This window comes from Triturus cristatus, chromosome 11, assembly GCF_964204655.1.
Source record: "Triturus cristatus chromosome 11, aTriCri1.1, whole genome shotgun sequence".
NCBI classification, from domain to species: domain Eukaryota; kingdom Metazoa; phylum Chordata; class Amphibia; order Caudata; family Salamandridae; genus Triturus; species Triturus cristatus.
In genome coordinates, this window is record NC_140594.1 from 574498274 (window position 1) to 574522427 (window position 24154).

The 24154-nt window shown below is 45.0% G+C and overlaps 1 protein-coding gene across 3 annotated transcripts in view; it reads left to right on the top strand.

Annotated features, from left to right (window-relative positions):
• The window catches only part of DDHD2 (DDHD domain containing 2), a 539107-nt gene that overhangs the window by 251062 nt on the left and 263891 nt on the right, over positions 1-24154 (top strand). For all 3 annotated transcript variants that reach the window (XM_085633751.1, XM_085633749.1, XM_085633750.1), the window contains exons 9-10: positions 13527-13597; positions 20181-20303. In XM_085633751.1, coding sequence (XP_085489877.1) covers positions 13527-13597; positions 20181-20303 — 194 coding nt within the window. The remainder of the gene's footprint in view (positions 1-13526; positions 13598-20180; positions 20304-24154) is intronic.

Genomic DNA, 24154 nt, shown 5'->3' on the forward strand with positions numbered 1-24154 from the left:
TAATGTACAACACATTTAACCCTTAATCCTCCCCTGCTCCCACCCCCCCTCCCTGCTACCCTGCCACGTAGGTTTGAAACTACCCACATCCCCAATTAGCAGAGTGCCTATCGCCCTGGAAACTAGTCAACAGTGACGTGGGGAAGTGGGCTAGAACCAACTCCGGCCGCCAGAGGCTCCCCCCCCTTACTGCACAAATTTTCACCAGGGTTTGAGATCCCAGGATAGTGGCTGCCCCGTCTGAAAACAACTGTGTCACCACCCCTTTTACTGCCAGGATCTCGCGCTACACTTAATTATGTAGAGTCAGTTTATCAGTCTGGTATACCCCCAGCGCCGCCAGGAGTTATTGAAGATTTGGAGGTACCACTTTCCCGTTAAGCCGAGTCTCACGGGCCACCCACCCCACATTTTATCAACAAAGCAATTTATACCTTACGGTTTGTAGATATAGTCCCTTCAATTCCAGCTCAGGAACCCAGGTTCCGTCAGTCTCTCTGTGTTGCTGGCAATCCCGGGCTGCTCGACCTTGATCTCCAGGATTGCATGCTGCACCTTTCTGTGTCAGACCGTTCACCCGTCGATCCCGACTCGCGGGTGTGAGGCTCCCTCCAGCCGTCTCTCGCCCCAGATGTCTTCTTCTGTACTGCCCTCCCATCCAGCCAGTCCTGTACTTCCAGCGGAGTGGCGAAGAAGAGCGATTTTCCGTCCGCTATTACTTTAAGTTTCGCTGGGAAGAACATCATATACTTGATTCCACGTTGCCGGAGAACTGCTTTCACCCCCTCGAAGGAGCGTCGTTCCTGCTGGACTTTAAGTGTAAAATCTGGGAATAATCGAGTTTTCGTAGTGTAGGTCTCCCTGGAACCCGAGCTGCCTGCAATATCGCGTCGCGGTCTCTATAGTTGAGGATTTTTTCGATGATAGTCCTGGGGGCCGCACCCAGTTTGGGCCTGGGGATCAGCGCCCGGTGCGCCCTCTCAATAGTGAAGAGCGAGGAGAGCCGCTTTGGTTTAAGGTAATTTAAGATTAGATGTTCAAGAAAGAGGTCCACGCTCGGCCCGTCCAAGCCCTCCGGGACCCCAACCACTCTAATGTTACTTCGGCGGGCCTGCCCTTCTTGGTCTTCGAGTTTCAGGGCCATTTGATAGTGTTGGTGAGTCAGGGTGTTGACCCGCTCCTCGAGTTTTTTCATAGAAGTCTGGAGTTCCAATACGTTGGCTTCATTAGTTTTAACTTTCATATCGGCTCTCATCAAGTTCATTTCAATGGACATTTTATCCATTTTTGTTTCAAGGGTAGTCCCCAGACTCTTGATAGCTGCCATTATGGATTGGAGAGACGGTTCACCCTCACCAGGTTGGTCCCCCTGCGCCCCCTCGTCCTGCGGTGACGATTTCGGGACAGCGTACTTGCCTAGTTTATTAGATTGCACTGCTGTGGCACTCTTGGGCTTCATTGTGTAGTTCCACCGACCAGTTTCACACCTCAGTAGACTGGCACCTTTCCTCACGAGGTTTTGCCCCCTCTCAAATGACTGTAGGTCACCTGGGCTGCGTCCGCCGGCGACCGCCGTCCGCGGCCTCCGCCCTAGGATGTGTGGCAGGAAGAGTAGCCCTCCCCGCGATCTCCAAGGGTATCTTGGTGTAGTTGCTAGGTGATGTTTCCGTCTGGCGAAGTTGCTAGGAATCTCTGTTACCAAGCGCCCCTCGCGACGCTTATCTCGCCTGCGGGCACCGACGGAGACCTACTGTTGCAGGTAGTGAGCCGCTGGCCCGTTGCTCCTCAGTCCGGTGAAGGGAGTGACCCCTTCTGTACCCGGCCGCCTCAGGCACGGCCCATATACCTAATGCAGGGAGCCCCAATAGTTTTAGCAGGTCTTGTTGCCGGATTTGTTTCCCCCACCTCAGGAGGGGAATAGAGCTCTAGGTCTACTGGCTCCGTGGGTGCCACACACCCCAGTCCGTCCGCTTCTCAGCGATTTAACTTTCCCCGGATACGGGGGCGCACCAGGTCCGGGGCGGTATGCGAGGGCCTCCGCTCATGTAGATAGTCCAGTGGAGCAGTAGAAGCACAGGACTGACACCATTTGGCTGTTCTCACTCCGCGCCAACAGCAGCAGGTACTTCTTGTCTTGAGTCATGAGACCTGCAGCCTCTCCCTTACTGACGATATCCACCTCTGATATGCCTTCCGCGGTGTTGGCGGGCGCCTGCAGAGCCCACGTGTGCCTTTCAGGGGGGTGGGGTGGGGAGGGCCCCAATAGCACTGCCCAGGTCTCTCCCACAGCGCGAGGAGGGAGTTGTGCTACGCGGATGTGGAGGCCGTCGCTGTGGTATCCCCCGGGGCGCTAGGCCACCACCCCATCCTCCATGCCGCCACCAGGTACGAGGGAGCGCTGGGCCACTGGGTGCATATGAAATCAAACGCTCACCAGAAACTTGCAGTCGGTGCAGGATCCACAGCACCGCGTCCCTTCCGATGGCTGTTATCGCCCGGCCTCCACTGCCCCAGGGGCGCCTCCACGGATGATACGGGCCAGCAGCCCCTCTCCCGACAGCCGACGCCAACGCCCAAGCGGGCCCTCCGCGATGACGGTGGCCGCCCACCAAGCCTCCCTGGTGCACCCCCGGCGGGGGGGGGGGGGGGGGGGCCCGGACCCAACCGGGCAGCTCAGCTGTTCTTTTTCAGGTCTCCGGGGCAGAGTGCGCAGTGCGCACACCAGCGGCCGCCTCCGTTTCTCCCGGCCGCGCTCCTTCTCACCAGCCGCCGGCGCGGCATCCTCCGGAGCATGGTGCGGCTGCAGGGTCCCCGTCCTGTGGCGATTTTGCAGCGGTCTGGTCCCACCTGACTTCACCAATGCGTGGGATATCTTGGGTCTCGTCCTGCTGGATTATTGACGGAGAAATAAGGGGATTAGGACCTCGGCTCCGGCGGAGCTTGTTAGTTAGGCAGCCATCTTAGTTGGCGCCAAGCCACGCCCCCCCCACTGGTGCCCAGTTTGTGTGTTTTTCGGCATATACAGAGGGTACAGATCACCTAGCCTTTATTCTCATTTCTGTATTTCTTACAGTAATTGGTTGTTGTTTATAGTCTCCAGCTAGTGGAGTTCTTTAAAGGCACGACTGGTACCAATATCTCTTAGACTACTTCCATTGATATTATGTGTTGTGCTAGGTCTCTGTGTGTATCTCATTTGCAGATCCCTGTCCCAGGTTTTCTTCCCACTTGCACTCAGACTTAAGGAAACATGATCTGAGGAGAGAGATTTGCCACAAACTTGTTTCCCTTAATGCTCCCAAATAAAATAAATCTTTGCAACCAGCAGGATCACAAAGGTCCCTTGTTTCCCTTTTACCATGGCCCCCCCTTCTTCATCCTGTCTACCCTATCTTTGTTTTGTTCGTGAGAGGAAATAAGAGCCCCCCACACACACACTGTCCATCTTTTCTCTCATCTCCCCATATATAATCCAGTTCCTCCCCCTTTCCTCTTAACTATATATTTTCTTTATTTAGCCTTGTCCTCTACACCTGTACATATCCTAGTACGCCTATTCACACCTATACCCCTCACCTCTGCCACTGCATATACTCTAGAATCTGTACCCTTCTACATCTACCCCTTCCTACACCATCACCCTACACCTGCTGTAGTACTTCTACCTCTGCCTTTACTGTAGAAACTCTACTTAAATCCTAGTAACTGCTTCATTGTACCTCTATCCTAACAACTCTGTGGTACCCCTAGTTAAGCCTATGCCCTAATGCCTTGCTAAATAACTTGCCATGTCCCTTATTTGGAAAGGATTACAATTTGGATATTGTCTGACTTCTGAAGTTATTTGCTATGGTTGAAGAGGCATATGAAAATATGGCTCCTATGGATGTGCACTTTGTGCCTGGTTGGGTCCATTATGCCCTTTACTTTTTCAGCTAGCTAGCTCCACTGTTCTCAGTGAGTGGCACACTGACATGAGAATAGGGATAGGGGAGGTGAGAGAACAAACTGGATTCTTGCAGATGGAACTCATCAGTACGTGTGATAATAGAGACTTGAAAACACCAGTGAGCTTAAGAATACAGTATACACAAGGAGGGCAGTGATGAGCAACTCTGCAACGAGAGTCCTTGGGCCAGCTGGACCCAGGTCTGTGCTGCGGAGTGATAACCACTGCAATTGCTAAGGTAAGAAAACACAGAATGCAAACAAGCAGTTTTCAGCACGATACTAACTGACGTATTATAGTGCACAATCAAGAAAACACAAACAAAAAAGAGAAATAGAGAGGAAAGTTGGATGGCAACTCGTGAGCAAGGAGAATCCACTAACTCAGAGTGTTGCCAAGCACTGTAATTCTGCACCAGTCCTGCTTTATATGTCTCTGCTTTCCAGGACACAAACATTATTGGGTAGCGTAATCCAGTCCCTACTGCTATCTTGGATCTGATACCTACCAATGGAAATGCATTAAAGAGATGTCATTTTCATAAGGAATTGACGCGGACAGAGTCAAGCCCCCTGTGAACGACTTGTGTCCCACGAGCTGCCATTTCCTACTTGGTCACCAAATCCTCCAACTAGGCGTCCTTGTTGAGACCACCTTCCATCTTGACTGGTGATTATGATTGATTCCTTTAGGGGGAGATTTGCTATTCATAATAAGTAGCAAATAGACCTGTTTTTCTGCAGACATTTCATGTAGTTAAGGGGGTCAGTGGGCCAAAGAAACAGCACAAACGTTGTGGTGGGAAATGTCCAAATCAATATAACTTACTTGTAATTGCCACTGCACATTCTATTCCATTGTTTTAGCTCTGCTGTGCCAACACCTGTAGACACCCACCAAATGTAAAGACGTATTGCCAATGCCAGTATGTCTAGCTTGTACCTGAAAGTTTCCTTTCAGATACTGGTGAGTTTAGGTACTCAATACCTCATAATTCTTTAAAAATATATTCCTGTATTGGCATTTTTACAAACATAAAAGCAGATCAGGGCAGGCACGCGCCATCATAGGTATGCATAAATCAACTGGTGCGAGGTAATCATACGGCAGTGCCCACTTCCATCAAGAGTTACAAATCACTGAGATATAGGGGGAGACATCCATCGCAGCACAACTAATGAGCATCACTCCTACTCCACCCCAGGTGGGTGTCGATGTTAGAGCTCGACCCCACATAGGAGGAAACACACATATGAAAAAAGAAGAAAAGGGAAGAAAAAGAACACAAAAGTGTGACACAACACTTGGTAGGCATTAACATCCACCCATAACCATTTGTGCACTAGATTTGGCAGAGAGGGTGGACAGAAGAAAAGAGAATGTCTCAGGGAAGCTGAGGGGGTGCAGATCGGTGTGATCTAATGGTTGTTATGCTGCGTGATTGTCCGAACAGCGTGGGTAAAAATGGTGGAACTTTACTCTAAGACATGTCCCGCTTAGTTCCTCACATGCCGTCACAAGCAGGGGTTAGGATTTCCTTCTCGTCACCAGCCAGAAAGGCCTCCAACACCTCCACCCAAAGCCCTGCAACAGGCTGTCTCTGCACCCCCTTCTTCCCTCACACCGCAGCCTCTTCCCTATAATTCCAGAGAGCAGCACCAGCGAGTGCACAGGGGACCATCCTGTGACCTCCAAAGTAGGGCAATTTCCCTTATTGCCAAGACTGTGGCTTGGTCAAGAAATCTGTCACCCGATTTGATAAGTGGGACATGATAGGGATCTCGTCGGTGGGCGACATTTGGGTGAAAGGTAAGCTAGCAACATTTGAAGATATGCAGGCTAAATACCACTTAGCTCGTACATAGGCTTACAGATACCTACAGATTAGCCACGTGATTGCTGCTGCCCTGCCTAAAGATAGCCCTCTGGCTGCATCCACCCAGCTGGAGGATAGACTGTTACTCGACCCCATGCCATCATAGGCCATATCCCTCACATACAAGAAGCTTCTAAACAACCGACCTGACCCCATGTGCCGATTATGCCAGCGCTGGGGGGTGGATCTGGGGGAGATTGAGAGTGAGAACTGGCGTGATGCCCTGGCGTCCCCTAGGGAGGTGGCCATTCCCTTGCGCCTGCGTTTGGTACAACTGAAAATCCTACATCGTGTTTATTTTGACGCACACACACTGTTTAAAATGGGAAGATGACCTGACCATCTGTGCCTCCGGCGCTGTAATTTGCCAGGCACCTTCTTCCACATATTATGGGAATGTCTCAAAATGCAAATATATTGGGGGAACATTACGAAGCAGATGGAAAGGGCGAGTGGTAAATTTTTGAAGGCTACCCCCCGGCTCTGTCTACTCAACATGTGGGACACCACATATCTTACACAAGCAGAACAGGCATGGGCTTCAACTGGGTGGTCACTTGCGAAACGCAATATTGCGCAGAAATAGGGAGTAGAGACGGCCCCAGGCCGGAGGGACTGGGCGATAGACATGGACAGGGCACTGATTGATGAAAAAGACGTTTTCAAGCACAGAGGGTGCCCCAAAAAATGGGACCACAAGTGGGGGAGGTGGAACAAATACAGAGGTGACTTGTGTGTATCCCCTACCATTGAGCTACAGCGAGATCGACGCCTCCTGCGGGAGGTCTCCGGATTTGAAGACACTCCCGCCCTGATGAGAGCGTCATGCTTGCTCCATAGTATGTCACCGAAAGGGATGGGACTCTTATTGCGAATGATTATGTGCCGGGTGCGAATTGCAGCCTAACAGATATGTTATTCACATATGTGTTGGGTAGTGGGGTGGTGGTCTGTACTCAAGTCGTACTATATAAGTTGTATTTGCCATGTTTTCACAGTGGACCCATATACCGACGTATCAAAGCAATGTACCATGTGTTTTTCCTTTTCTTAATAAAAATTGTTTATTAAAAAAAAAGAAATCTGTCACCCACTCTGTGCTGGTAATTTCCCAGCAAACAAATGGCCATGTCACCAACGTTCCTCCTACCCAGTGTGCTCCCCTCATTAGCGATCACTGCGCCCTAGAATCGCCTAATCTTGGGGCATTCCCAAGCAATTTGTAGAAGCCCAGCATTTCTCAGGGCATATCTAGGGCACTGCAAGTGGTTCGTCTGCTGCATAACATTTATTCTGTGGGGAGTCAGATAGGTGGTATGTGTGTAATTAAATTGCGTATATTTAAAGCGATTGTTAGGCAAGACCTTGTGAACTTGCTCCATAACCAGCTTCCACTCCCTGTCCTGGAGCCTCCTGCCCAAGGCAGTCTCCCACCAATTACCCCTACATTGAAGGTCATCAGTGGCCATTTTTAGCACAGAGTTAGAGCCACAAGACTAACCATGGCTAAAGGTCAGAAGGACCTGCAGATACACAAGTCCGTGGTTCTGTCTGGGCCACAGACTCTGCATGGCTGCACCCACCTCCCTGTATGTGAGCAACTGAGTACCAGGGAGGCCTTCCTCCTCCATCAGGGATTCCAGTGTACGCAGGGTGCCCTCCATGTAGCAGTCTCCAACCGTTTCTATGCCCACCCCAAGATACTGTTCTAGTATCCGCTCTGTGAAGTGCCCCAACCTGCAGGTAGGAAGTCTCAACAGCGGGATCGCCAGGGCATAAAGCAGATGATGCAATCTCATCACCAATGCCCTCCAGCACCTCATCGCAAAGGCCAAAGGTCGCACCGGCGGGGCTCCCCTCATGGCCCGTCCCAACATCCAAGCCACAAGGGCATTCTTGCACTGGGGCTCAATGAATCCCCTGAGATTCCGATTATCTCTACCTGCTAGCCACCTGGCCTGCCACTGTCACTGCTCCGACAAGAAATACAATTCATGTCAGGGACACCTAAGCCCCTGCTTTTAGTAAGCCTGTGCAGGGTGGCAAGGGACACATAATTCCGCCCACTGTTCCAAACTTATTCCCTGATCATGGCATCAAGGGCCTTAAACCAACCCCCTGGGATCCAGATCGGATATTATTAAAGTAATACAAGACTTGTGGAAGGACCACTGTCTTGCCAACAACAACTCTCACCATATTGGGGAGATTAAGAAATCGCCAAAATCTCACTTTTCCCTTATGTCTCCTCAGTGCAGCCCCCAAGTTAGCTTCCCTCATGAACTCCTCATTATAGAACATACGCACCTCCAAATACTTAAGCAGAGTCAGTGCCCATTGGATGTGTTGGTCCGTTACAGAATGGGGTGCATCAATCCAGCCCGAGAACAAGGGAAAGGCATATGTTTTCTCCCAGTTAGTCGTAAGACCCAAGGCTTCACCCAGATCCTCAAACTCGGACATGCACCACTTTATACTCAAGTCAGGATGTCGCAGATAGATCAACATGTTGTCCGCATGCAAGGGCACTATGTGCACTTCAGTGTGCAATGGTATGCCCCAGGGGACGCCATCATCCCTTCATACTGGCAAAAGTTCCTAATGCTAATGCAAAAAACATTGGGGAAAGGGGGCATCCCTGGCATGTTCTTCGAAACACCCCAAATGACTCAGAGATGCCACCCAAGCCCATGCATCTGCATACAAAAGGGCAACCCATCGGCACGATCGTGGACCCAGGTTTATCCTCCTCATCAACAAAGCAAACACAATAGGATGATGGATGGAGCGCTTAAACTTTTCGGACACTCACCCCCAGTCACTATTAGATCCGGGTTGAATCCATCATCATTCTTTTATTCACTTCAACACTCCAGTTCAGACCCAGCCATCTGCACATCAGTCTTGACCAGGTTCCTCATGGGTCTTCCTTGGACTGGAAACAAGCATCCTAGGACTGGTTTTGGGGTAACTCCTCATCACCTCCTGTAAATAAGACCAGCCCAGTGTATTGAAGGCTTTGAACAAGTCTACCGAAAGTGCCAGGGCACCTCTGGCAGATTCCTCCTACGCCTCATCCATGAGGCGAAACAATGTATGGGTGTTGTACGAGGTTTTGCACCACTGAAAGAAACCATTCTGATCACCATGGACGAGAGTGTCCATATGATCAAGTAACAGACCCGCCAATATTTCACTCAGTATCTTATAATCGATATTTAACATCAATAATGGTCGCTATGCCCCTACCTCGAAACCCATCTTGCTTGGGCACTGAAACAAAGCGTCCTGGAAGGTAGCCGGCAGGCATTTCTCTTCCAACGAGTGAGCATAGGGTGCAGCTAGTCTAGGGGTCAAGTCCCCAACATATATTCAATAAAATTCAGCAGGTAGGCGATCACTACCCAGAGTTTTTCCCCCGCTAGGTCAGCTATAGCAGCCCTGATCTCCTCGTCTAGAATAGGCCCTCCCAGAGCCTACTGATACTCAGCGTTCAGGCTCAGGATCTGTGCTCTACCTAGGAACTGATCCAGGGCCGCTGCCAAGGGCTCCGGACTAGCTCCTTACGGATCCCGATAGTAAGATGTGAAAATGTCTAGTATCTCATCCTGGGTATATTCAAGATGACCCTGGCTATGCCTGATGTGGGTAATGTAGCGACTACACTGGTCCTCTCGGATCAGCCAGGCCAACTGCTTGCCAGCCCTGCCTCCTCCCTGTGCATGCAAGTTGTCCACGTAGTCCCTACAATTGAGAGAGCACAATTGCTTGGGTAACTACCACAATCTCCTCGCAGTTTTCTAGTAGTCTAGGGGGCACCGCTGGGCTGGTAGGAAGGGAGCGCTCAATTGTCCACCAGATCATTTTGGAGTGCTATCAGCTGGTCGTACAGCGACCTACGCACCGACTATCCAGTGCAGAATCCTCAAATCACCACATTGAATGCCTCCCATTCAGCGGCTACACTCCTCGCTGCCCCGCATTGTATGTAAAATAGTTATTGATAATGGTTTCTTTGGGTTCTCTTAACGTTGACTGTAAGAGGGACGCCGGTCTCCATGTAGGTGTCGCCAAGATATGCCAGGCCAAGAAGCACTGGTTATGGTAAGAAAGCGAGCGTGATAGGTGTTTTAACCTTGTGACAACCTTATTGATGGCCGGGCTACTTAACCAACCATCAAGACAATTATGCAAGTTATAAACTGGGGAGTAATATTTATATTCCCGCAGGTGTGCGTGTAGTGCACTCCATGTGTTCAGTAATCCCCAGTGGCAAAACCAACCTTGGAATTAAGTGGCAACTCTAAGGTTCAGAGAGTCCAGAAGGGGTGGGGTAGAACGGTTCTGGGCCAGTCTGCTATGGTGTTATAGTCTTCCCCCATCAGGAGCATCAGTACCTCTGGTGTCTGTGCCAGCAGCGAGGCCAGCGAGCCGTAGAACTGTGTTCGGTTAATGTTTGGGGTGTAGATGCTACCCAACAGAACTCTACTCCATTTAACCATCCCATAATGAAGACGCACCTCCGCCTCTATCAATATGGTCAAACATGATGTCCAAGGGCATCCTCGGTCGAATCCACCCCACTGCACCACGGGCATAGGCAGAGAAGTTAGTGGCGTACATTTGGCCCCTCCATCTCCGCTGCAGTGCATCGACCTCCCCACTCATCAGATGTGTCTCCTTCAGGAGAGCCACATCCACGGCCACCCTCCTGTGTCGCAAGTGCAAGAGGATTTGTGTACCGCTTTACAGCGGAACCCATACCCCGCAGTTTTTCAACTAAGAAGAGTGTAAGGTGCATTATGTGACATAATGATGCATCAGTACTTTTCCTATTACTCCCTTACGCACCACCCCCAAGCCCCACTGCTATAGAAATGCCACCCAATAAATGAAAAGTCCAGTGCTTCCGATTCTGTCCCGTGTCACCTGAGTCAACCATTCCCAGTATGCAATCCCCAGGACCGTGCAGCAAAGGCCACATGTTCAAGAACCAAACAACTAACCTTAAACAGTTGTCAGCAATGCAAGCATGCACAGTGAACTCCACCATTCGGAAGCAGTTGATAGGGGGTGGCTTGTACCTTTGCTCCACCATCGAGTCCCCCTTCGCCGTCACAATACCAACAAACAAAATTGCTTGCGGAGCCAGTGACGGGGTGCAGCAACAGATAGTCCATGATTACTTCAGAGTGCCAAACACTATCCATCAGCGTATTGTTCCTGGGTACAGCTCGAGGGCACCTTGCAGCGTGTCAGTGCATCAAACATGTGTGCCCTCACATGCCCACAGTAGTGGGCAGCAACTAGAGTACATCTGCCGAACGCTGAATGATCACCTGTGGGGTTGAACTAACATCTTGCTCACCCTTCGAGTCCCTACCAGTCAGGCTTGGCCCAGATGTGCCTCTGCTAGTCTGCGATTTGATCAATGAAGCAAAGGTGTTGGCAGTCTCAAGCGCCTCCTGGCGACCACGGATCACCCAAGCCTCCGAGGGTTTGACCACCTGCAGATGACTACGATGTCTGCACCTCTTCCTCTGGGGTTACGGGGGGTCTGTGCCATCCGTACCTGCCATATGTGTTTCAAGCCACTCCAAAGCAGCGGCAGGGGTGTCAAAGGAGAAGGTTTTGTTGTCAACTATAAGTTTAAAAAGTGTAAACAGTAGCATATAACAGACATTTGCCTCCCTGAGTTTCCTTTTCACTTTGGTGAAGGAGGCTCCCGTGAACATCCACTGTGTAGTCTGGAAAGAACGCCACCAGTACATTGTCTACCTTAAATCTGCCCACTTCTCGGGATCATTGCAGCCGGACCCGGTGCGCCCTTTCCAGGATGTAGAACTTGGACAACCCCTGTGGAGCCACCGTTTCGACCATTGCCACAAACCAGGGCTCCAGGTAGCGAATTATGTCCTGGCCCTCTGCCTTTTCCGGAGGCCCAACTACCTTCACATTTTGAGGCTCGTCCCTCAAGAGTATCCACCCTCTTAGTGAGGCTGCCTCAGTTTCCACTAGTGCTCCGCTTACGGTGATTGCTGCGGAGGATCTCCTGGTCCACCATAAGCAATTCAATCTTTTGCTGCAGGAAGTCTCTGGATTTGTTGATGGCCTCCAGAATCTGCATTTGTCTGGTGTCTGCCAGGAACCCAGCAACAGGCCCCAAACACTCACCTGCACCCCTTCTGATGGTTCGTCCTGCGGTAGGGTGGACACCGGCCAGATACATATCTTATTGTGGACTCTCTTAGCGTTCTAGTGCACCCCATTTCGAAGAAGACCACTTCCGCGGTGAAAGACACCATTCCAGGAGCAGATAGAGGGTCTTACATAGTCAGGGTCTGCTCCAAGAAGGTGCCTCGCAAGTTCAACAAAGGCAGCAGGACTGACTTACTAGTTGTGAAAAATATGTATTAAAAAAAATCAGTGCACTGGTTGTTATTACACTGTGCGCCTTTATAAGACTATTTTGGTACATGAACTCTCACAGATTACTGTAGCAAGCAAGCATTGTGCTGTTGGTGTCCCTCTCCGACAAGCACTTCAGGTAGGAGATTTGCACAGAGAGAAACCCTGTTAGATCCACTTAAGGGATGTGTATGCTGTTTTACCAGCTGCAATTGTACACATATTTGTAATTCTATGACTGTATGTAAAAGAAGGCCTTGAGTTCTTTTTCCCATACAACGCTTAAAAGGGCATTAAGCAATGAGCATTTTCTGCTATGTGGTTAAGTGGCAGTTTGTTTTCAGTCGTGTTTAATGTTTCACTCCTAATTTTGTACTTTTTTCTGTCGCCCTAAGAGTGCCCTTTTTTGTGTTCGCCTTTTGAGATTTATTTTCACTGGCTCACTGCCGAAAATATTTTGATCTTCTCAGGTTCAATGACCTGCACATTACACAGTGTTTGACTGTACTGTGTCCGCACATACAAAATGGAAGGAGGGGCGAGGGACTGAGAAGCAGGGATCTGGAGAAAGCCAGATCAGTAGGAACCTTCAGTAGGCCCCGACGGTGTTTCCTCTTTACCATCGCTGCACAGTCGCTGAGCTACATCTTTTGACAAGGTTTCACTCTTCAAACACTTTGCCTGAATCCTAATGCTCCTAGATGACAGTTGGCTGGCAGCTGGACTTTAAAGCACAGCCACATAACTATAATAAATGATTTGAAGGATCCTCTACCCTTAACTTATTTTAACCTATTTACACTTCTAATTACCCATCTCCAGCTGAATCCTGCATTGCCATTCCCTGGGGCCTGGCTCGAAGTCTCCTGTGGGAAAGGCAGATGTGTAGCAGTTTATACATTTTGTGGCATTATTGTATACCCTTCTTTCCAACATTGCAAATTCCTTGGGTTTTTCTATGGACATAATTTCTGATCGTTGCGGCAAGAGGGGAAATGTGAATCTGAGGGAAACAAGTTTATTAGGATAATCACGTTACTTTACAGCATCTGGTATTAAGTAGTGAGCAAGTGTAGTTTATTAAGCATTGGTTGCAAAGTAAGTATGCTGTTTTTCTTTGTATGAGTCAATTCCTGAAATGAAAGATAACCCTAATATTTTATTGGTTGTGCTTAGGTGACTGAGATGCAGGATTATATTCTGCTGGGGCATTATGCCTAAACCCTATTCTCCTTAAAATCCATGCCGCCACTTGAAAGCTAACTTAACAAATCTTTTCGTCTTATTTTATAGGTTCACTAATATTGTTCGATCTGTTAACAAACCAAAAGGATCCTTCAAAGCATGATGACGACAAGACAAAGGTAATCTTTATTTTTCAGAAACCATGATAGCTGGGTAGTTTTAGATAAGTCGAAAGAAATGAAACGTACAGAACCTTATCATTTATTTAGTTTAATTTATGTTTAGCTCTAAATATAATATCCATGAAACATAAACACAAGAAACATATTAAAAAACTTAAAAAAGGCTCAATTATGACTAACACACACATCTGCATCCATACATCTTCAAACAGCAGGCAGTAATAATGGATACGCAAATTCATATAGTGATAGAGTTAACAGTGCTCAATGATAGAGGTAAACATAATTTCATGCTATAAAAATACAATTTGCATTACAAAATTGTATGTAAGGAAATGCAGCCTTCTTACAGAGCTTGAGTGCTTCCTTCAAAGATTGCACATTAAATTTCTCCAAAAGTGTCTCAACCAACGGCTCCTTAAAATATTGATTAATGAACATGTGAAAAGGAAAATAACTCCTCTTCAGGAAAATCAGAATTACATGAGTAGAAGCTGGAATTGTGAGGTGACCATCAAGCAAGAAAATGTAGTTAACAAGTGTCTAATTAAACTAGATTTTAAATACCTATTACAGGAGACATCGTCTGATCACAGTTCTTTTCTGGGCTGACAACCGTTATAGAAACACAAAAACCCGGTGCAAAAATGTAACTATATTAAAATTAAACAATCAATTTTCATTTAAAAAAAGCATAAAATATATTACACTAAATATGGAAGTAAAAACGTACCTTGTAGATAGATGCTAGAACAATGAAAACCCACCCAATAGTAAGAACTAGCGGGTGTTGTGTTAATGACACAAAATTCCCTCTTTTTCCCACTACTAAGACTTTGCAAAGACTTCCACAGGGTCAGTTATACTTTGAAGAGTAGCTGCTACCTTTTGTATTGACTTTAATACAGGTTTCAGCATACCTTCATGGAGACTGTATACGAGGGGCAGAAAACAAAAACAAAATGGGAAAGTGCCACAATGCAATTTCCCTAACACCACAAAAAACGAATACAAAGACAGATTCACTCACACACACTCTTTAACCTACAGGATGTAGCACATGAAAAACCCGAAATAAAGCTGGCACATGAAGGGGGGATTCAAGGCTCCAGGTGTCTTAATGATCAAAATAATGTATTGGGGCTCAAGACAACCACAGTCGTAACCAGACTTATAATGAGCCACATATCTACCTTGGAAGTCCACCAAGTTAGATCTATCTCTACATTGGTGATTTTGTAACCTAATGCTACCCAAGAGGTATAGTGAGACTTCTCTGTTTGAAGAGAAAATCCCACAAGGCAGCTTTATAGAGGGTCTCAAGTGGCAGAGACACAGTATGGCCCAAAACAGGCAGTTTAACATCTCTTCAAGTCTCATTATTTTTGCAAAAATGTATTTACATTTGTGCATGAACTTGCAGCAGATGTATGTGCCTAATAGTTCATTTGGTAACAAATTTTAAGACAAAATAAAGAGCTCACATGAAGTAGGCAGGACACATTCAAGTACTCTCCTGCTTTTTGACTAGGTCCGTGCTCTGTAAATGCCATGTGCATCCCATAGTCACAGATCATCTTTATTCCATGGCATGCAATTTAGGCAGGTAGATTGTAAAGCGTAATTTCTGGGAGATTGTACACACTTTAGATTATCATGGATGAACAACCCCATCATCACTTTATTGTTAAAGCTTTGGCACATTGGAAGACATGCTAAAGGATCATGTCCCACAATAACCTTTTTAACACTGCCCAATAGGTTACAGTAATCTTCATATTTAGGAAATGTTTACACTTACTTTGGGTTCTTAGCCCCACCCCCCTTTAAGCTGGCAGGAAGCAGATTTCTGTCATATATCTGTTGTTGTAAGGCTTTTGCTTGAAGAAAGACAATGTGAGACAAATCAACGTACAAGAAACACTCCTGCACAAAACCCATTTAAAGACCAGTTGATAAGCACAAGGTAGAGTGCTATTATCCCAACTCCAATCTTTGAAACATTTGATTGCTCCTTTGGCCTGTTGGCTAGCTTTATTGTTTTTAGGATTGCTATAATTATATTTCTTGGCTATGTGCTTTAAGGCTTGAAGACAGTGATGTTTTATTCACCAACTTCTTGGATTTATTCTATGCCTGTGCGTAGAAAAAGTTGTTCTGAGCCTCTAAAAAGGTAGTCTACCACAGTGAGCCAATTACAAATAGAAGATGAACCCATGTTAGATACCAAATATCAGAAGATTTGGCACAGGTTTGGATTGTGGAGGACGAGGAAGAGTGATGCCTCCAAAGTCAATGCAAGTGTCAGTAGAACTCACATGAGTCAGTTTCTTCTCAGGCTTCTGAAAAGAAGTGTTTTTAATTTGCTTTCCATGGGGTTTCAGGTTTTAGTTGAACATATATTTTTGCAAATTACTAATATGAATAAATAATTGAATTAAGTATCTTTGCAGGGCAGCACACAACGATACCTATGCAAAACACGGGCTCATCTATTTTCTTGACGTGTCCTAGCACTCAATTTGTACACTGATAATCTTCATTTTTCTTAGCTACCTCTACCATGCCAGATACTATATAATGAGTTTGGGGCATTTTATCTGGACAAATGCTTCCCAGTAATTCTTTTTTTTTAAAGTCTTTTTATTAAACATAAACCAGCTTCAGTGTAATATTCATACATAAATGACATTTTAGGAGAGGCAGCCGAGACAAATTTCACAGTTCGTAATATGTAACCCGTCGGTAATTCCTGCTACGAGATACCCACATTCCCCTGCCACAGTTCATAGAATCATAACCCCCACATCAGCACATAATACTTCACAGGGCTTACATCAAAGATCTCTATACTCAGCCCAGGCACTCCATATCTTTTCCCCTTTACGTGGGCATATATGGTTTATAACTTGCTCCGCCCCATAGCACCAGTCCAGGTCTTTCTTCCAGGCTGTAAGTGTGGGGGCTGGCCCTGCTCCCCATGCTCGGGCAATGTTTCTCTTGGCCACCGCCCATGAAAGGGCCAGCCAAGTCTTGGCCCACTGCGGCCACGTTATTTCCCCAGTCACCCCCAGGATGAGCCACCTGGGGTCAAGCGGGACACTCTTGCCCACCACCTGCGCCATCACACGTGCTATATCAGCCCAGTACAATTGAATCCTGGGGCATGACCAAAGTATGTGGAAAAAGGACCCCACCTCGCCACACCCCGCATGCATTCATCGGTCTCACAGGTGCCCATTCGAACGTACGCTATGCGGAGAGGAGAGGAGTTGGCCTAACGGCTAGGGCGCTCGACCTCGGACCTGTGGAACTGGGTTCCAGTCTCTGTAATGACGCTGAACATCCTGTGATTCTGGGCAAATCACTTAATCTCCCCGTGCCTAACAAAAATGAATGTGTGTCCTTATGTAACGTAACTGGTGCTATGTAAAGCACTCTGATACCCAATACCGGATCAAGTTCACGCTATATAAAACTTTGCAAAAAAAAAAAATAGGATCTGTGAAGGATACGGAGCTGAATCAGTCGGAAGCGTGCTCTTATGGCTATTTCCCGGGGTGTCTGTAGTGCTTCTGCCCAGTCATCGTCCTCTAAGAGGCCCACATCCGACTCCCAAGCCTCCCGCAGCGGGCCCAAACAGTCCGGCGTGTCTTTAATCAGTTTTCGATAAGTCAGGGAGATGGCCTTATCGATCATGGGATCCAGGAGCATGCGATCCTCGAGCGGCGCGTATTCTGGTAATGGGGACCCCTCTTGCAAATGACAATGTAGCGCATGACGCATTTGTCGGTATCGTAGATACTCCCCCCTTCCCATTTGGAACTGCCTCTGCAGTGCGTCTAAGTATAACATTGTCCCATTCTTCCAGACATCCCCCAAGTGGTCAATCCCTATAAGGCTTCATTTCCGGAAGCCGCGTCAACTCTCCCAATTGGCCACCCTCCCAGAGAGGAGTTTGTGCTGTAAGTTTGTTCGCCCACCCGGTCATTTTGGTTGCTCTGTGCCAGACGTCAGTAGCCGTTCGGGTATGTACCGGGAGGAGCGGGTTAGCTCTCCCCTTCCGGTATAGTTCGGTGAGATAACTCTTAGTGCCGAAGGCCAACCGATCCACTCTGTACACAGGTTCCTCTAATGGGGAAAAAGCCCACCCATTAACGTTGACGAGCTGAGATGCCCAGTAGTATTTCCTAATATCAGGAACAGCGAGGCCCCCGTCCTACACACCTTTCATGAGTTTCTTCAGTGCAATCCTGGGGCTACCCCCCCTCTCTCCCCCTCCCCAAGCAATAGATGCTGCTCTGACTCAATGGAGCGAAAGAACGACTCCAGGATCTGGTATGGAGTATTCTGGATTGCATACAACAGGCTTGGGAGGACCATCATTTTAAAGAGGACCACCCTACCCATCAAGGAGACGGGGAGCCGTCTCCAATGCGCAACGTCCCAGTAATTTTTGAACAGTAAAGGATGCATAAGCAAACAGATAGCTCCTGAAGATATTTTTAAATCCTTGGTTATGGAGGATAATGAAAGTGGCATACCTCTAATTAAATGCATGTATTATATCAAGCTGAAGTAATGAGAAAAAGGAATGGTTACTAATGCCCAAAAATATGACACAAATAAGAAATTAAGGTGTTTCGTGGTGTGATCCATTTAAATAATAATAATGAGGTCTTAAAATAAAAGCATACTTTTTATAGAATTTCTTACACAAATGTTGTAGGAATTCTTTTAAAAATAAGTCATTCCATTCAGATATTTGATGCAGTTTGAAAAGTTGTCCGGATAGTAGTCCAGCCATACCTGGCCAGAAAACTTAAAATTATAAACCGCTACAGCATCTCCCACTCAGCAAATGTACCTCACATCCCCACAAAAAACAAAGCAGAAAGGATCAAACAGCATGTTTGGAAAAACAATATTTCCTATTGAACAAAGGACAATGTAATACAGATCTAATTGAAGTATAATGACCAATTGTACCCCTTATTTTTTATTTTGCTACTGTTTCTTTTGACAGTACAACACAACAATGCCTTGCCAAATGATGAGTCGCCAATGACTGTTATGGGCTGACTGTATAATCTATTACAGGGGTGAGGATGCATATGCGAAGGTAGAGTGAACAGACTAGCCAGAAAGTTCACAATGGTAAATGGCATTAAGAAAGGTTATGCCCTCTCCTCCTTCATTTTCAGTTTGTAAGTTTGCATTCCTGAAGAGCTGAAAAACTGTGTGCATTTTTTCTTTCTCCACAATCACATTTGTACATCTTCATCGGCAGCAGATGCCTATATTGGTATTCTTTTCAACCATAAGATTGTAAAATCATCATAAGACTGTATCATAAGATTGTTTAAAAATAGTGAGAGCTTTGGCTGACTAAAAGCAATGTAATCTCTGCTAATAGAAAATAAAAATGATTGTTAGATTTTGGACCATTGTTTTATTAAGACAATTAAAATATGGAGCAAAATTTAATTCAGGTAATCTATGAATAGTTTGACATAATTTTTTTCATTTTAAAAATGACCTGTGGTTGTTAGCCTAAGTGAAATTTACGGGAGTTAATGTGAATTGAATTACTTGGTACAATAATAGTTGCACACATTATTGAGAAGGGCCCACAAGGCAAAGATCACAGCAGTCATCATGTACTGTGCTTCAGTTCTGTTCCATAACTTAAGTGCTGTTTTGCTAAGACTAAAGAAGTGATGTGGGAGCGGTCAGGCGGTCAAATCAATGACAAACTAATAGGGTTGTAGAGGTTGTAATTGAAGATACTGCTTTGTAAATTGTAATTCAGTTAGTCCTGTTAAATTTCTATTTTGCTCTGAAAAAGATCCAACAATTTACACTCCTTTTGTAGAGAAATAACCCACTTTTCTGCAATTATGTTGAGGCTGTTGGAAACTTAGTTTGCCTAGGAGAATGGTTTGAATCAAAGTAAAAATGAGCATAGTATTGCTTTGACAGCATTAAAAACAAAATTAATGTGCTTGGATGCATGTCCAGTTCTACACTAGACAAGACTCAAACTTCCTGTCTTTTGAGTTCCTCAGAGAATGTATGAAATTTACACATGGACATTATCTTTTAGGGGCATGCAGAGGCATGATACAGTGCCCTGCTCCGTGACTCAGTATGTATGTCTCCACAAGCTAAATGCTGATTCACATATATAGTATTCAAATGAAGCTGTGTCCCTGAACAAATTGCCTCAATGTTAGACTTTGGTATTAGTATCATCAAAAATAGGCATCAGAGAATGTAGTGGAAATTCTGTGGAATTAAAAGTTACTCTTATTCTTTAGCTTATTAATTGTATTGCCTTTCTAAGTATTTTATGGAACAGGTACTAGAGAAGCATTCTGAATTTGTATATTTGTTGTAATTCTTTATAATGTGAAGCTCATCCTGTGGAAATAATGGGTTAGATGGTTTTATTATGAAGTATTTTATGGATTAACTGTTTTAGGTATATGCATACATTATTTTCTCTGTGTGTTTTATTAATAAAAATTAAGTACATTTTGAAAATGATTGTAGATCCTGCTCTATGTTCCTTTCTCAGTTCATGGACCCAGATGCCAAGGCTCTGGACGACCCACTTACTCTACAAGAAGTTCTCCAGCATCTGGAGTTGTCGGAGTTGAGTAGCGTCTTTGAGAAGGAGAAGATAGATAAGGAAGCACTGGTAATTGTAATCCTTTTCAATAATCAATTGAAAAGCATCTTTGTTAGTGAAAATGTTCTTCACTCCTATACCAGTTTTGGATTACTCACTGATATCAGCCATGTTGAAAATGGGCCTAAGCCTATGTCATGTCCACAAGTTAGCAGGTTGTTGTCAATATAGTTTGGGAAGATTTTATTTACATTATGGTTTCAAATCATGACAACAAGTAAGAAGGTATTGGGTAAGTGAGTCCAAAAAACAGTAACAAATATAAAGAAGGTATAAGAACTTCACTTTGGTGGGGGAGGGCTCAATTGTCTGCTGCAATAGATGATATAAAGTATGACCATAGTCATTCACATATCTCAAAGGAGTCCTATTAGGTAGTGAAAACATGAAAACCAGTAAGCGGTAGCATCTAATCTGTACGTTCTAGTTGACAATTTTCCGTGACCAAACAATAAAGCCTTTTTTTTCGAACAATACTTTTTGTTTGGCATATAGTAAAAGTAAAAACAATTATAAACAGAAAATGTGATATCTGTCCTGCATTTCTTTCAGGATATTTAAACATCCTATTAAGGTCATGATTATATAGCATTACGTTGTCAGTAAGGTATTGCATTGATGTAGATGGTAGTTATGGTCATACGAATGCATATTTAAATTGTTCACTATTTCAGATTATCTTGAGTCCTCTATAATGAGACCATTTGCCTCATATCTTATAAATATTTTTGGGGACATGCCCTAGCTTCATATATTGGTTCCACGAGTGTACATACTAGACTTCCACCCACCAATTGATGGAGGTGCCCATGCCTTCCAAATTGAAGTCATCTTTTAATTATGGAGACTGACAATTCGTTAAGATTTGTATTTTTAATATTCTTGTCATCAGATTAAACAGAATTTCTACTCTAAAGCATTGACAACTTTCGTAGGTGTTCCATATTTGTGGACTCCCTTTTCAGTTGGTCCCCAAGCCTCTTTCAAAAAAACATCTCACCTGTTAAGAATCAAAAATTGCTTGGTCATGTTTGTGCAAAATGTATTCTTTTTGGTTCTGAAAGACTTGTGATAATGTCGTTCAGATATGGCAAGTTGAACCTTTTTTGAGTACGAATCCAGCCATTTTGCAAAACTGCATTGACGCTGTATATTGTATCCAGTTCACTGCTACTAGTGGAGTGTGAACTACATTAGTGCACTCTGACAGAGGCGTTTAAAGAAAATGTGCTGACGACCTATGGTGATAGGAATGTGAGTGGATTTGTAGGGAATGTGACGAAGATGATGTCTAGAGGGTCCTATCAGAGTTTATTCTTTTAGGTAATTATTTTGTTTTGTTCTGCTTTCACATTTTCATGTTCATTTTGTTTGTTGTTTTATTGTCTAATGCCCTGGGCGGGTGTGCATGATGGCTCCAAGTTTGGAATCTATGGATGTTTGGGACTGAGCTTGAGTGTCTCCTGGAGATAAGTTGGTGGAAGTTGTGAATGGCTAGGGAGTGAATGTACCACTGCCAGCACTTGGCTCCTGTAATTTTTTTATTAAAACTATGCATGAATTCAATAGCAGTGTTTTTCATATTTATGGAGCGGATCCATTTCACGTTCTGATGACAAGTTGAAGCAGGGTACAGGAACCTGGCCCAAGCCTGCAGGTGTCATTTGAGATTGGTCAGTCCTGCTCGAGCAGCCGGCTCATGGAGAATTTGCACTACGCAGCAGCAAGCCCATGGCAGGGGAGTACAAGGTGCAAAACACCTGATGCTGGGCAGCGAAGAAATGATACTGTGTTGCGTCACAGGGCTCCAACCATTTTGGACAATGATTTATTACAGTGACTCAGGAATGGATACTGCATCACTTATTAAATGTGCGTCAAGAAGCCATTGTGGAGATGAATGCGGCTGTTCAAGTGTGATAACATGTGAAGGATGGTCTAGTTTCTATGATTACCAACATCACACAGATCAATGGGCGTCTATCACTTCAGAACAACGTTGTCAGTGAGTGGTGGTATCACTTTGCTTTAAAAATGTTACTTTACAAAGAGGATTTAAGAATTCAGTAAGTGCCAAAGCTTCAAGGTCACCTATGTGAGCCATGTGAATAACTGATTCAAAGGTTAAACACAGTATTGTAGGGACTGTTATGCAAGCACAGAGTGACAGCTACAAAGAATAATAAGGCAATAAGAAAATAATAAGAAAGAAACATAAATACAGTATTGCGTAATACTTTCAGCTCTTCAGATTAGTAAAACATAGAACATTGGTACGCGAAAGGCTGTGGCACCACCAGGTCCATTCTTAGTGTGTCCAGGAAAATGCCCGTAAAATGGAAGTCTTAGCTAAGAAACTTTGAATATGAATTATTCGCCATTGATGGAAAGAAATATGATAGTGAGAGAAAGAAAGCACTTATATTCAGGTGTTTGAGAACGGCTGGGCAGAACTTTTTTGATCACTTGGTGGAAAGTGAACTGCCCCAAAGCAGTTTTGATTCATGGGGTGACTATAAAGAGTCTGATCAGCTTTGAAAACAGTGTGGCAAGGAGCCTACCGCCGTGGTGGAACATGTACATTTATTTCCAGGAAATAGAGGCCTTTGGGTCCTTGGATGATACAGATTGGCAAAATGCAGTACTTGCGTCCGTCCAACTGGCAATTTCAGCTAGGTTGATTTATTTCACTCCTTAGTGGGTATGGGAAATTAGAAGACTACAATCCCCCCAACTGCACAAGATGTTAGGTGGAAGTGGGAGATTGTTCTTACATTATATAGTCATGCCCCATGATTGTGCTGGGACGGGAACTACGATGTCCACTGTTGTGTTGCTCATAGTTGCTGATAGTACTGTTCAGCGTTGCAAATTTCAGAGTTTAGGAAGATGTAGTCATATCAATATTTATGTTGCAATTAAAGAAAGAGACGTCATTGCTGCCATGATCAAGGGAAACTTGGAATTGTTCTATTACCTGGTTCGGTGAATGATGTTTAGAAGAACTGCAAAGCCCAAGAATGTGAGTTGAACATCAGCAAAGCCTGGTTAATCTAGAGAAAATGTTGATTACCTATAAAGAGATATTTCTGGATAAGATAGGTTGTGTAAAAGGTTTTGACAACAAAATAATATTAAAGAAGAATGCCATGCTAATAGGGCATAAGGTTAGGAATTAACCTTTAACTGTGCAGAGTGAATTCAGATTGTTGTTGAATAAAATGGGTGCAGACAATATTATTGCACCAGTAGACTCCTCTGAGTGTGGTGATAGCAAGGAAGAAAATGGTTGAGATAACATGTGCCTATTTAGGATCATTGAATCTGAATATTGTTGTAGTCTGTCACCCAATACCAAAGATTAAAAAAATTCTGGCACATTTGGGAAAAGTCAGAATTTTGATGCACCTACATCAAGAGATAAGGACTCTTTGCCTCTTTTCATTGGTTTTGGCGAGTACTGCGTTTGTTTTGTGTGCAAGTATGATATCATAATGCAAACTTAAAAAATGCTAAGGAATAAAGAAGAGTTTAGATGGGGAAATACTAAGAAAGATGATATTTTTATGAGGTCAATAATTTTGAGTGTGCCTCTTTAAAATGGTTTGTGGCTGGCGAAAAATGCTGTTATATTTGATGCCAGTGCAATAAGATTTGGTGGTGTGATTTGTTAGAGATTGAATGGGAAATAGGGACCAATTGCATTTTTGTTGGATACAATTAAATGTGCAGAAGTTCACTACAGCAAAATTGAGTGTGAAGCATTAAAGTGTTGGGTCAAAACTACAAATATACCTTTGGAGAAACAAAGTTGTGTTTACTGACCATAAACCTCAAGTTTACTTAATAGTTGATAAAGG